Below are 15,052 nucleotides of genomic sequence, written 5' to 3' on the forward strand. Positions count from 1 at the left end.
CCAATGCTCCTTGCCCAAACCCCTCTGTCCCTCTGCTGCCAGACCCCTCTCCCACCACTGGGGGCATAGTCCTTCCCTTCCCCTAATGGCAATGCCCCCCTCCAAACCCATCTCTCCCTCTGCTGCCAGACCCCTCTCCCACCATTGGGGCACCATCCCCTCCCTTCCCCTGATGCCAATGCACCCCGCCACACCCCTCTACCAGACCCCTCTCCCACCATTGGGGCAATGTCCTCTCCCTTCCCCTGATGCCAATGCCCCCGCCAAACCCCTCTCCTGCCAGGCCCCTCTCCCACCACTGCAGCACAGTGCCCCCTTCGGATGATGCGCCAGCCAGACCTCTCTTCCACTGATGGTGCATCTTCTTCCTCCACTCCTGTAGACCCATCTGCCCCTCCTGGGTCACTGTTCTCTCCCTCTCCTCCTGCAGATAGTCTTCAGCTGCTGGGTCACTGTCCTCCCCCTCTCCGGCTGGGTACAATATAGCACCACTATGGGGAGAGGGAATAAAAGGGGCACGTGGCTTATGGAAAGACTTTAGCCCCTTATAAATATGTAACAATGTCCCATTTTGGAGCCCCTGCCGTCTCGGCTAAGCAGGTACAATCTGTGCGGTGTTACTGTGTAATATTCCGGCTGTTTGTTGTGTGTGCGGAATTATAGACGACTTTAGGTAGAAATGACGACTCCTGTTCCGATTCTCCCTCTGTTGGATAATGACTTCTCTTCCCTCTTAGAGATTATATTTATTATAATGACGTGTACACATTTAACCTGGACTCCTTCACGTGGAACAAGGTCTCGCCGTCTGGGACTGGCCCTTTGCCGCGGTCTGGTTGCCAGATGACCACCACCCAGGACGGTAGCGTCATCATCTATGGTGGATATTCGAAGCAGGTGAGAATCCCTCACACACTGCAGTGACCAATGGCTACAACTTCATATTGGGTACAAGTCCTGCTTAATGACCACGCTGACGCTCGGGATAATGTGTAGTGTCCAGATCTGGTAGAGCCTGAGGCATCGTATTTTCCCGCTGTTATAAACTTCCAGACTCCCCTGGGACTTGTAGTTCAGCAACAAGTTATCTGGCTACTTGGCCGGAAATGTCAGCAGTGCTGGTTATAATATAATCAGATATTATCCGCTGCGCATAGGCGTGACGACGGGATTGTTTGCGCGTGTGACCTGCGTTATATGCTGCGTGCTGACCAGTGACATTGTGATTTCTCCGCAGAGAGTGAAGAAGGATGTGGATAAAGGCACGGTGCACACGGACATGTTCTTGCTGAAGGCGGAGGGCGCAGGTGAGCGGACATTGACGGTTTCTGTACGTTACGTGTAAGTGTTGGAATAGAGCTGCTGCTATTATCTCTGTAGCGTTTCTCCCTCAGCGCCTCTGCTGCTGCGCAAAGGGGGGAAAATGTATCCTACCTATGGAGGACACATGGAGGCGTTACCCATAGCAACCAATCGGCTTTCAGCTGTATCCTTGTGCTATATAAGTAAAATGATTATTATTACACTTTATACCAGTGATTCCCAAGGGATGCAATTGGGAAGCCGGCTGACATTCTACTGACAGCCGGCTTCCCGACTGTCATATCCCGGCGAGGGTGAAATTACCGGCGTCTAGATGTAGACGCCTGTCATTTTACCAACGCCGGGAGAACGGCGCCCAGTTTCCAGATCGAAGTGATGCCGGTTAGGTTTAGGGCTCCCAGGGGGGACTTAGGGTTAGGCACTCCCCAGGGAGACTTAGGTTTAGGCGGCGGGAAAGGGGGGATTAGGGTTAGGCACTGGGGGGGAAGGTTAGGGTTAGGCACCCCTAAGGGAGGGTTAGGCACTGGGGGGGAAGGTTAGGGTTAGGCACCCCTAAGGGGGGATTAGGGTTAGGCACTGGGGGGGAAGGTTAGGATTAGGCACCACTAAGGGAGGGTTAGGGGGTTAGAATTAGGTTAGTAGATACTTACCTTAGACGATCGGGATTTTCTCCTCTGCCGGCCTCCTGGTGTCAGGATTCCAAACGCCAGCCAGGGGACTGCCGGTAATTCGTTTGTATTCCATTCCCAACCACGGTCCTCAAGGCACACTAACAGTCCTGGTTTTAGTGATATCCAGGCTTAAGCACGGATGGTTAAATCAAAATAACTGAGGTACTAATTAAGTCACCTGTGCCCAGCTAAGGCTAGCCTTAAAACCTGGGCTGTTAGTGTGCCTTGAGGACCCCTGCTCTATACAATGACCGCTAGGATCTGATTGGTTATGTGCAGCATCTCCACTTGTCCTCTATAGAAGGTTTGATAAATTTCCTCCAGTCTCCCGTTATCAGACATATGGGCAGACATAGAAGGTTACAGCCGGTACTCGGAGAATTTGCGCAGTTCCGGTAGCCTGGTAGCGTGCAGGTAGTTCCATTTACTTTGACCTTAGGTGCTGTGACCGAACTGTTCCGGTGATTTCCCAGCTGTATGCACCGGATATTACATAGACAGGTAAGAACCACACAACCCCTCTTCTCTGCCCAACTAATTGAGATATATATATATATATATGTGTGTATGTATGTATATATATATATATGTTTTAGGATTCAGCATTTTTTTAGGATTGAAACTTAGTTTCCATGTAATTAGCCATTCCTCTAATCTACCTACATTGTTCCCTTGTTATTTATAAAGCCCTTTACATACTGATGCCATTTACTCCCCCGCCTGAGCCTCTGTGTTACCGGTTATATGTTATTGATCTGCTTATTATTCTACAAAGCAGTTATACTTGTACGATGCTTCCTGGCCCCTCCAAGAACCAGATTTATTTTCATTGTGTATTTCTTCTTCAGGGTCCACAGGGCTCCACAGGGAGACATTGGGGGTGTAGGTGGGACCTGGAGGACCGGACACCAACATCAAAGCTTTTCAATCCCAGGATGCTCCTGTCCTCCCCCAGCCTTTCCACTGCGGTCTTGGTGTTCCCTGAGCTGCTCCTCCCTCACCCTCCACCCCCTCAGACGCGCGGCAGCCATTTTCTGCAAGCAGGTCTCCGGGGAACGCTGGGTTCAGTCTCCCTGTATACCTCTCCCACGGGGCAGGTTATACAGCGCTATATCCTACCAGCCACTGCGGTCTGTGTAGTTGATTTTAGTGCCCATTGCAGACATGTAATGTGTTTTTCTGCGTTTGTATGTGACCTGTGCTAGCGCTAATCTCTATTTACTATACGATCAGTTTATACCTGTCCCTTTTTTCTACTATACCCTGACATACTAAGGTATAGGGGGTTCATTGTACCTCACATCTGCTATTTAAGTGTGAGGACTATCGCATACTATATAGCGCGGTTGCACACTACACAGTGCCATATTACACATACTGCAGGGTGCTCACTGCACTGTATCATACTGTGTATTTTATTATTCTGGTGACTATGTCTGGCAGAGGACAGATTAACAAGCAGCCTGATGCTCCTCCTCTGGTGTCTTGTAAGTCCTGCTCAGCCCCAAAGCACCTCACTCAGGATGGTCTTTGTACTACTTGTTACACAGCCCCTGGGCATTTGATTTTTTTATATTTTTCAAAACTTTTTCTCACAGGTTAAATATTTGCTAACGAAGTCTGTGATCCGCTCGCCTAATTAGTTGGCTCGGCTCCAAGCCGGGTGCAGGCAGCCCTACACCTCCCGAATCCTCGCACCAATTACTCAGCCGCGCTGCGCTGGCCTTTAGGGAACCCTCTCTGAACAGCCTGAAAGCCGGATTGAGATATCATAGGAACAGTAATGATCTGATTTCTTCCTGGTGGCTACGGAGCCGGCCCAGAGCCTCATCCTCTGCAAGTGGCATCGTAATTTTACCCTGTGTTCACCCAGCCCACACAGCAGCCATCAGGTGGTAAAGGGTTTGATGCCAGGCATGATAACCAGCAATTACAGGCGCCAGCAGGCCGGGCTGTGACATGCTGTAACTCGGGAGACAATAAGTAAGGAGGATCCCCGTGGGGGCTGGGGGGAGTGTAACCAGCGCGAATATCAGTGCGTGACGAGCACGTGTTTATGGTGCGAGACTTCTGGCTGCAGAAACACATCTTTGTGGCATAGAGATGAGACTCCAATAAACAAAACCAGAACTACAGGAGAAACCTGACTTGTACTAAAGGCCGTCTATGTTTTGTAGAACTAGATTTGTAAAGTAAAACGGGTGTATCTTATGGCGACAGATGCTGGCGTTAGAAAGTTATAGGTTGGTCAAGATGTAGAACCAGTGACCTTCAAGATATCGGGCGCTCCAATGTGTGTCTGGTAGAAAATAAAGTTCAGCGTAGTATTCTCCTGTCCATCCAATAAACTGCTGGCACCACTTGTGGCAGCTTCTAAGGGGGTGTTCGAATTGGATCTAATATTAAAAGATGACCCTCTATTACCGGTCACACCCCATACATGAGTCCACCAATCAGCACGGCGCATATATGCATATAGCAGGTCTACAAGTCTGTTAATCGCACTTTGTCAGCTCAGATACAGAAGACCCCCCACTCATTAACTAGGGAGCCCTGGAAGATGGTGAGTGAAGTGTTAATTAACTGGCAGATTATACTGATTCATTATGCACAGAAGCGCAGTTCCCCGCAGCATACCTTGCGATATAGGTGTTTTACGGATCATATCTGAAGGAAAAATAAATTGGGAATTAGAAGTTTAGACATTTTTTTTTTCTCCCCCCTGTAACCCGATTTGGAAATGTTCGCGGCCTGCGGGAGTCTCGTGCTGAGCGCAAAGGGTTAAATCTTGTGTGGTCGCAGGAATGATGTTGCAAAAAAAATAAGGAATTGTACCATTAACCAGCTGATCCGCCAGTTCGTCTGAATAAGCACCATATCCCGGGGGGCCTGGAGACGTTAAAGGGAGCATATGGATTGAAACGGGTGATTAAGCTTCAGAATGCTCTTTGGCGTTTTAGAAAAGAGGCTTCAAAGAGGCACCGATTCTGTTAATGGAGCTACAGAACTGCCAGAGAAAAGCGATTTCAGAGGAGACGGATCAGACTGACATGTTGCCTAGGGTAGCCCCTTCCCCTGTCTCTCCCTCCCACCTCTTGCTCTGCGTTGGGCTTTGTTATGAGACCTCAATGTTGATTTTCTGTGCGTGTAGGACAGCCTAAGGCACCTCCCAGCTCTCCAAGATGTTGTGGAACTACAAGTCACAGCATGCACTGCTAGCCATTACTTTCGGTCAGGTTTCTACACCCCCCCATTGCGTTATCCTTCCAAGGCATCCAGTGGGCACTTCTCTAGGGCATCTCAGTTGAGCTCAGCGGGTGTAGTGGCCGTGTCTTGTCCAACTCCTGTCTCACTTTACTTTCCCAGACAAATGGTTGTGGAGCAGATTGAACCCGCCTGGCGTGAAGCCCACCCCCAGGACCGGCTTCTCCATGGCCGTTGGGCCCAACAACCGCAGTGTCCTGTTTGGAGGGGTTTATGATGAGGAAGAAGAGGAAAGCATCGAAGGAGACTTCTATAATGATATCTACTTCTATGACCAGGGGAAGAACCGGTGGTTCGCTGGCCAAATTAAGGTAAAATTAGTAATTCGGCAGAGCTTAGTTTTCTTGTTGTATGTGGGATATAGCAATAGGCCGCGTTCTCCGGCCATGAGGCCGATTGTCTGGATTCTGCCCCTTGTATTATAGATTTGCAAATCGAGGCCTGATCTTGTTTACGGACGGTCTGGCAGAAGTCCTGTGCATCACCTGGGCGTCCTCCGTATGGAGTAACGACCTGCAGTTATAGCAATACTTCGCGGCTTTTATTCTCAGAAGTCCTGTGCATCACCTGGGCTTCCTGCGTCCTCCGTATGGAGTAACCACCTGCAGTTATAGCAATACTTAGCGGCTTTTATTCTCAGAAGTCCTGTGCATCACCTGGGCTTCCTGTGTCCTCCGTATGGAGTAACGACCTGCAGTTATAGCAATACTTAGCGGCTTTTATTCTCAGAAGTCCTGTGCATCACCTGGGCGTCCTCCGTATGGAGTAACGACCTGCAGTTATAGCAATACTTAGCGGCTTTTATTCTCAGAAGTCCTGTGCATCACCCGGGCTTCCTGCGTCCTCCGTATGGAGTAACCACCTGCAGTTATAGCAATACTTAGCGGCTTTTATTCTCAGAAGTCCTGTGCATCACCTGGGCTTCCTGCGTCCTCCGTATGGAGTAACCACCTTCAGTTACAGCAATACTTAGCGGCTTTTATTCTCAGAAGTCCTGTGCATCACCTGGGCTTCCTGCGTCCTCCGTATGGAGTAACCACCTGCAGTTATAGCAATACTTAGCGGCTTTTATTCTCAGAAGTCCTGTGCATCACCTGGGCTTCCTGTGTCCTCCGTATGGAGTAATGACCTGCAGTTATAGCAATACTTAGCGGCTTTTATTCCCAGAATTCCCTATTTGCTAGATTTATTGTCCATTACAAACCTCCACGTGACTTACTGTACATCATATTCTCCATGCAGCGTGTTAGAAATGTCTCCGGGTAACTGCTTCTAGGTGTATATATTATTATTATGTATTACACCGGGAAATGCTAGAGATGAACTTATGTGGCCGCTCTCCATACCACTGTGTCGGCGTTAGATTGCGCCACTGACGTCCGCTCTATTTAAGAAGGTCGATGTGATTAGGGGCGCAAAGTGCTTTGTAGTACTGTTTGTTTAAAATAAAATGGCTTCCTATGTTCGTTGTGGGCCTCATTCTGAGTCAGACGGAAATCGCCCACAAGTGCGGACGTCCGTGGCAGACAGATGTATTACCTTTATGCTAATGCAGAGTATTCGGTATCCGTACAGCTTCGCGCACGCCATCGCACCACCGACTGTTTTTCCAGCATCACCATTAGTATTGGCGCTTACACCAGCCCCGTAATCGCACATCCAGCCGCACGCGCCTCACACGAGCACTGACGTCTGGCTACACGCCTACGACACTCATAGGATCCGCGCAAGCACACGGCAGGCGCTCAGAAATGTCTATTTTGCGGGCAGAGAGATCTTGCACCCACGAAGAGACCCGACCGCTCTTATCCTCCGTCACGGGGCAGCGCATGCGCAGTCTGCAATTGATTGTTTTTGAGGCTCATGCTGAGACTGCGCACATTGGCGGGATGTGGTCGTTTATGGACGCGTGTGATTCAGAATCAGGCCCAGTGTCCTTCACTGCTAGAGGGGTTTTCACGGAATCTGTATGAAATACCGACACCGAAAGCCCGACCAGCTACCACCCCTACTGGGGCTGGTAAGTAACTTATCACTCCCCTTCCCCCCCCCCCTGTCCCCTTGGTGGTGCCTAATCCTAAAACTCCCGGGGTGGTGCCTAACCTTAAATCCCATCGGGGGTGACTAAACCTAAGGATGCAGTTGCATTACCGACGTCTGGGATGCCGGCTGTCGGGATTTCGGCGTGTGGCTAAAGATAGTCATCGGGATTTTGATACCTATCTTTAGACCCGGGTTGTGCTTCTCTTGTCGGGTTTCCAGCGGCCGGCATTCCGCCGCCGGCAACGCAACCGCCTCCCGGCCGCCGGCAACGCAACCGCCTCCCGGCCGCCGGCAACGCAACCGCCTCCCGGCCGCCGGCAACGCAACCGCCTCCCGGCCGCCGGCAACGCAACCGCCTCCCGGCCGCTGGCAACGTAAGCACCTCCTGGTTTTAACTAACTACTTACAAGACTTAAGGGTTAATATATGAAGAAGGTTAAAGAGCGGAGAAGTTGCCCATAGCAACCAATCATGTACTAGATCAGTGTTTCCCAAACTCATTCCTCACTAACAGTGCATGTTTTCCAGGTCTCCTCATAGAATCACAAGCGAAATAATTAGCTACACCTGTGGATCTTTTAAAATGTGTCAGTGAATAATGACTACATCGGTGCACCTGCCAGAAAATATGGAAACCCTGCACTGTTACTGCTTCCTGAGGAATGATTACACCTGTGCACCTGCCAGGAGACATGGAAACCCTGTGTTGTTACTGCTTCCTGAGGAATTACTACACTTGTACCTGCCAGGAAACATGGAAACTCTGCACTGTTACTGCTTCCTGAGGAATTACTACACCTGTGCACCTTCCAGGAAACATGGAAACCCTGCCCTGTTACTGCTTCCAAAGGAATGATTACATCTGTGAGGAAACATGGAAACCCTGCACTGTTACTGCTCCCTGAGGAATGATTACACCTGTGCGGAAACATGGAAACCCTGCACTGTTACTGCTCCCTGAGCAATGATTACACCTGTGCGGAAACATGGAAACCCTGCACTGTTATTGCTCCATGAGGAAGGAGTTTGGGAAACCACTATGCTAGATAAATGGTAGACAGAAGCTGATTGGTTGCTATAGGAAACTTCTTCACTCTTTCCACTTCTTGATACATTTCCCCCTTGGCTAGATACAATTAAGGGGCGTATTCAATTTCCCGCAAAATTTTTAAAAATCTCTCACCACAGGGTTTCTCCATGAGGCACAATGTTTTTGCTATTTAGTTGGGCACGAGAATTTCAGCTGCCGTTATTTCAATAGGAATTAATACGGTTTATTTTTCGCTGCCCCAGAGCAGGTGCAAAGTCAGACAAATTCCCTATTTTAAGTTAAAAATGGCAGGACTTGCTTTAAAACCCCTTGGACACCCCAAGGAAAATTTGAAGTTTCCAATAATTACATGTCATTATTGGGGTGAAAAAAAAAATGGCCTAAAATTACACCAAAATCAACTTTTTAGTTTTTTTTCGTTGTAAATGGAAAACTTTTTTTTTTTTTTTTTTTCTACCTGTGTGCATTTTTAAAAAAATAAAAATAAAAAAATTCTGCCATTTGCAACATTTTAAAAGCACAAAATATTTTTTTGGGGGACATTAACAGACATCTATACTGTTTCTCAATATTTCACCTTATTTGAGGGTTCAGGCTTTTCACCAATTTTTTTTAAATAATTTTCGTTTTTTTTTTTTTTTTCAATTGGATAATGTGGGAATTGGGACTGGGAATACTCACATTAATGAAAAATGGTCGCGATGGCCGCTGTGATTTTTGCTGCAAAAAATCTTTGTGGCTAATTGGATATGCCCCCCAAGTGTATCTTACGCAACCCATCGCCAGTCTCCAGTGCCGGAAATAAGCAAGTCCTCCTCTCTATCCGTTGCTACTGAGTAGAGAACACAGGTGTGGGACACTACACCACCAATGTACCAGTTAGGGTCACCTGAAACCCCTTTTTAAAAGAGGAAAAAGGCGGAATATAATGTGGCCCAGATAGAATCCACCCGGATTTAAGCCGATACTCGGCCTCTAACTGCTGAGTGTTTGCACCTTGGTTAACGTTGCACCATATTGGAATGATTTAAGGATCACCTTGGTAATGTTCCTTTGCACTAAATACACTAACAGCAGCTGTGTCCTCCTACCCATCCAGAGAACTAAATCGGAGCGGAAAAAGAGGCGGCGCACAGACCGGAATATGGAGGCTGAACCATCTAAGGGTGATGAGGCTGCAGCGCAGAGTCCACCAGAGCCTATTGAAGTTATCAAGGAAATCGTGGCTGAAGACGGGACAGTGATGACCATCAAACAGGTCATCTCCAGCCAGGTGACCTCGACCAGTGAGGTGGAAGATAGCAGCGGAGATGACGAGGACCAGGAGGAAGCCACGGGGCCACAGGTGGAGCCATGCCCACGATCCAACTCCATGATGGCTTCCAAGCAAGGGATCCTCTATGTGTACGGGGGGATGTTCGAAGTCGGCGACCGCCAGTTCACGTTAAACGACCTTTACAGCCTCGATCTGCACAAGATGGAGGAATGGAAAGTGCTGGTGGAAATGGACCCAAGTAAGTCTAAACTTCACGCAACAAATAGTCATTTATTGTTGTTCAGTGGACAGTTACATTAATGCTATGGAGGCAGTTTACTCTGATGTGTAATATGTGTAGTGGACTTTCCTAAAAATATGGCAGAGTGTACAGATATTCGGGGTAAGACTGAATAGCTCAGCAGTTGTGGCAGTTCAAAATATGTTACCCAATTTGATTTCTCCCGAATTTAGCTATGGGGGGTTGTAGTGGCAAGTGCTGAATTTTCATTAATGTGATCAACCATCTGTTTGGTGCAGAGACGCAGGAGTGGCTGGATGAGTCAGACTCTGATGATAATGAAGAGGAGGCAGAAGGCGCAGAGGGAGGAGCTGAGGAGGAGGATGATGATGAAGAGGATGAAAGCGAGGAGGACAGTGGTGAGTGTAATAAGATGGGGACTCAGAGGTGGCTGTTACACTCTTGTCCTGGACTCTCTTAGCCCCCCTATCTCGGCTGATGACCCCCCCGCGACTCGCTTTCCACTCCGCGGCTCTGATCTTTTGCGCGCTTAGCATTGTCCATTGTTCCTTTGTACCATCTCTCTTTGTCTCCCTTCCCCAGGCGAGGAGCATCACCCGCCGGTGGAGCCCCACGAGAAGTACTCCGATTACTTGCCCCGCACGGAGCAGTACTGGATACAAGTCGCCAGAACCAACATGGGCCCTGAGGCCAAAGAAAAGAAAGTTCTAAAAGTGGCGCACGCCATGGCACAGACGTTTTATGAGTTTAAGGATAAATAGTCTGCGGGGAGGAACAAGTGCAATGGTCTGTAGAACTTCTGATGAGGGAGGTTCCTTATACTGTAAAGGGAGAGGTAAAAAGCTAAATATAACCGGGTGGTCTTCACACCTCGGACCTCTTCTTCCCTTTGTTACTGTCAGAGTGGAGGCAGCCATATTATAGTCTAAAGCATTGGACCTAGCATCCTTGTTGGCCCACAAAATGGCTGCCTCCATTGCATGCCAGTGGCGGGTAGGCTTTCAGTGTGCGTTCATGTGTCTCTTTCTTTAAACAAAATGAATGTGAGATACTGTCTGGTTTCAAACCACGAATGATGGGTCTGTGGCATTGTAATAAGCACCTGAGAGTGGCGTGACTCGACGTAAACCCTGTCTCCCTGTGGACGGCCTTCTCATCGTATTCATGGTGTTATGCCCACTGCAAAATGTAACCCTGGCCACGTCATGTGACTCCTTACCCAGCAGAAGAATCGCCCCATGGTGTTTACATTTGACGTTATGTTTTATAGCCAGGATCTAAATAAAAATCTTTATTTCAGATATTCGCGAGTGTGGTTTTGTTTTTCCCCCTGCTCAACAACAGGTGAGATAACGGTCGTCTTATGAGCGTCAAATATTGCCGGTAGCTACGTCATTCCGATCATGGTGGAAAGCATGAGTTTGACCTTATAGGAACAGTCACCCTTAGGGCCTTTGAACAGCATTCTAGTTTGTTAGCCATGAGAATATCAGACTGAATTTAAAAATAATAGGTTGTTTCCAGGTCTGTGAAATACTTTTTGCAAGTTATTTCCTGGTAAAATACTGTTTTTCTTCCACTAGGTGGCGCTGTCTCTGGTTTCGATTACAACTCAGAAGGTAATGTGTCAGCTGCTACTCATGGTTCGCGGATGAGCAAAGAGAGCGTGTTCTCTGAAGTCTGTCACATGGACATTTTTAGAAAACACAGCGGCGCACCCTTCTAGTGTTGTCAGTGGTAAATGTAGAAAGGAAGCATTTGCCAACTGATAAGTCAGAGGGAAGCACTTTCCCTTTAAGTGGGACCTCAGACCTACTGTCTACAGAAGAGAGCGTTGTCTGCTGGCGAAGTGTCTGTCACCTCTGCTTTTGAAAGGGCTCTATCTGTGTTTCAGCACTCGGAGCCGTTCCTGAGCCCTAGTCTGATAGCGATGGTTTGTCATGTGTTAGAGGATTAGGCCTGTGTTGCCCGGGACTTGTGCCCACAGATGTCATCTAAGCATTTGATGGGTGGCTAAAGTGCACGTACATAGAGGGCTGTATGGGAAGTCGATGCTACTGGCACCAAGTCTGTAAGTGCGTTTTATCTGCCTAGATGAGGGCTGCCGGCTCGGTTCTGTGCCTAGATGAGGGCTGCCGGCTCGGTTCTGTGCCTAGATGAGGGCTGCCGGCTCGGTTCTGTGCCTAGATGAGGGCTGCCGGCTCGGTTCGGTGCCTAGATGAGGGCTGCAGGCTCGGTTCGGTGCCTAGATGAGGGCTGCAGGCTCGGTTCTGTGCCTAGACTCCTTGCCGGCCCGGCATCCCTACTACATTTATTTCATTTTTTTGAAGGGAATAGGTGGTTGATCATTAATAATGATTTTTACAAGGGCTAAATGTGAATAAAATGAACATAAACCCCCGTTACTGTGCTGTTCCATATTGACTAATATGGTGAATGCGGCCTTGTGTAGCGCGTGTGACATTCGCCCCGAGCAGCAGCCATTATTTACTGTCTGGTTTACGGGAAGAGCAGCCAATCAGATTCCATCATTTATCTAGTACATTATATAAAATGACAGCTAGAAGCTTATTGGTTCCCCGGGGTGACCACCCATTTGTCCCCTTAGGTTTGATGAATCCCCCCCTTTGTGTAGAATGCATTTTTGCGGAACCCATTCCTCACTTATGGATCATTTTCAGTTGTAAAGACCTTTGTGGGGTTTTATTTTAGGGATGAAAAGTGCAGAAGAGACGATTAGTAAAACTGTCTATGTATGAAGACACGAGATCTTCCCTGCGCACAGTGAGCTGTCACCGGCTCGCTCCACAACGGCGCCCAATGGCTTCCTTTCCACTCTGTCTCCTCGTCTTCATCTTACTCAGATTGCAGTCGCAGAGAGAAGCCAGCTGTGAGACGTGACACACGCCAGTGATCTCGCAGGGTGGGCAGATATGTTTCTCTCCGCTTTCCCTGCATGTTGTCTGAGCAGTTGGCTGTTGCATGTTGTCTGAGCAGTTGGCTGTTGCAGGGCTGGTTACTGTGATCTATACCGCTGTGACGAGAAACCGAGCGTGCTCCAGTACCTGATTCTGACTAGGGAACCGACCGCGCTCCAGTACCTGATTCTGACTAGGGAACCGACCGCGCTCCAGTACCTGATTCTGACTAGGGAACCGACCGCGCTCCAGTACCTGATTCTGACTAGGGAACCGACCGCGCTCCAGTACCTGATTCTGACTAGGGAACCGACCGCGCTCCAGTACCTGATTCTGACTAGGGAACCGACCGCGCTCCAGTACCGGATTCTGACTAGGGAACCGACCGCGCTCCAGTACCTGATTCTGACTAGGGAACCGACCGCGCTCCAGTACCTGATTCTGACTAGGGAACCGACCGCGCTCCAGTACCCGATTCTGACTAGGGAACCGACCGCGCTCCAGTACCCGATTCTGACTAGGGAACCGACCGCGTTCCAGTACCCGATTCTGACTAGGGAACCGACCGCGCTCCAGTACCCGGTTCTGATTAGGGAACTGACCGCGCTCCAGTACCCGGTTCTGACTAGGGAACTGACCGCGCTCCAGTACCCGGTTCTGATTAGGGAACTGACCGCGCTCCAGTACCCGGTTCTGACTAGGGAACTGACCGCGCTCCAGTACCCGGTTCTGACTAGGGAACTGACCGCGCTCCAGTACCCGGTTCTGATTAGGGAGCCGACCGCGCTCCAGTACCCGGTTCTGATTAGGGAGCCGACCGCGCTCCAGTACCCGATTCTGATTAGGGAACCGACCGCGCTCCAGTACTGGATTCTGACTAGGGAGCTAACCACGCTCCAGTACCTGGTTCTGACTACGGTACCGACTGCGCTCCAGTACCTGGTTCTAATTTAGGGAGCTGACGGCTCTCCAGTACCCGGTTCTGATTAGAGAGCCAATGGTGCTCCAGTATCTGGATGTGACTAAAGGGTCACCTGCCCTCCAACATCTGCCTTTTACATGGGGAGCCGCGCTCCAGCATTTGCCTTTTACCTGGGGAGCCCTCACTCCAGCATCTGGCTATTACCTGGGGAGTCGCGCTCCAGCATCTGGCTATTACCTGGGGAGCCCTCACTCCAGCATCTGGCTATTACCTGGGGAGCCCTCACTCCAGCATCTGGCTATTACCTGGAGAGCCCTCACTCCAGCATCTGGCTATTACCTGGGGAGCCCTCCCTCCAGCATCTGGCTATTACCTGGGGAGCCCTCCCTCCAGCATCTGGCTATTACCTGGGGAGCCCTCACTCCAGCATCTGGCTATTACCTGGGGAGCCCTCCCTCCAGCATCTGGCTATTACCTGGGGAGCCCTCCCTCCAGCATCTGGCTATTACCTGGGGAGCCGCGCTCCAGCATCTGGCTATTACCTGGGGAGCCCTCACTCCAGCATCTGGCTATTACCTGGGGAGCCCTCACTCCAGCATCTGGCTATTACCTGGGGTGCCGCGCTCCAGCATCTGACAGATACAGCTGTCTGTGCTGCATATATTTGTGTCTATGGATATTGGTGGGTGCGGTATATGTAATAAGAGATGTTTGGTACTACCCAGTTAAGTTTGGATCTGAAAAACAGCATCTTATTGGTTATCTAGCTCTTACGTGTTTTGGATAGCCAATTGGATAAATCCAAAGTTGCACAAATTTGGAAAAAGGAAACAAACGGCTCATCTAAGTGTGTATGTATTTATGTTTAAATGAATTTTTGTTCGATGTGTATTTGTGTTTATATTGGTGTACATGTGTATATTTTTGTGGATGAGTATTGGTATACGTGTGTGTGTGTGTGTGTGTGTGTGTGTGTGTATATTGGTGTGGATGAGTATTGGTATACATGTGGATGAGTATTGGTATACATGTGTGTGTGTATATTGGTGTGGATGAGTATTGGTATACATGTGTGTGTGTATATTGGTGTGGATGAGTATTGGTATACATGTGTGTGTATATTGGTGTGGATGAGTATTGGTATACGTGTGTGTATATTGGTGTGGATGAGTATTGGTATACATGTGTGTGTATATTGGTGTGGATGAGTATTGGTATACATGTGTGTGCATATTGGTGTGGATGAGTATTGGTATACATGTGTGTGTATATTGGTGTGGATGAGTATTGGTATACATGTGTGTGTATATTTGTGTGGATGAGTATTGGTATACATGTGTGTG

At 48.9% G+C, this 15,052-nt stretch overlaps 1 protein-coding gene across 2 annotated transcripts in view; it reads left to right on the top strand.

Annotated features, from left to right (window-relative positions):
• Window positions 1–11,172, top strand: part of KLHDC4 (kelch domain containing 4) — a 48,628-nt gene extending 37,456 nt beyond the window's left edge. For both annotated transcript variants that reach the window (XM_088448013.1, XM_088448012.1), the window contains exons 7-12: window positions 738–897; window positions 1,238–1,307; window positions 5,361–5,569; window positions 9,452–9,866; window positions 10,148–10,267; window positions 10,452–11,172. In XM_088448013.1, the coding sequence (XP_088304139.1) occupies window positions 738–897; window positions 1,238–1,307; window positions 5,361–5,569; window positions 9,452–9,866; window positions 10,148–10,267; window positions 10,452–10,630 (1,153 nt within the window). In that variant the 3' untranslated portion in view covers window positions 10,631–11,172. The remainder of the gene's footprint in view (window positions 1–737; window positions 898–1,237; window positions 1,308–5,360; window positions 5,570–9,451; window positions 9,867–10,147; window positions 10,268–10,451) is intronic.
• Window positions 11,173–15,052: the final 3,880 nt, after the last annotated feature.

The sequence above is a fragment of the Taudactylus pleione genome, unplaced genomic scaffold, assembly GCF_031769625.1.
Source record: "Taudactylus pleione unplaced genomic scaffold, aTauple2 ptg000447l, whole genome shotgun sequence".
Taxonomy (NCBI): Eukaryota; Metazoa; Chordata; class Amphibia; order Anura; family Myobatrachidae; genus Taudactylus; species Taudactylus pleione.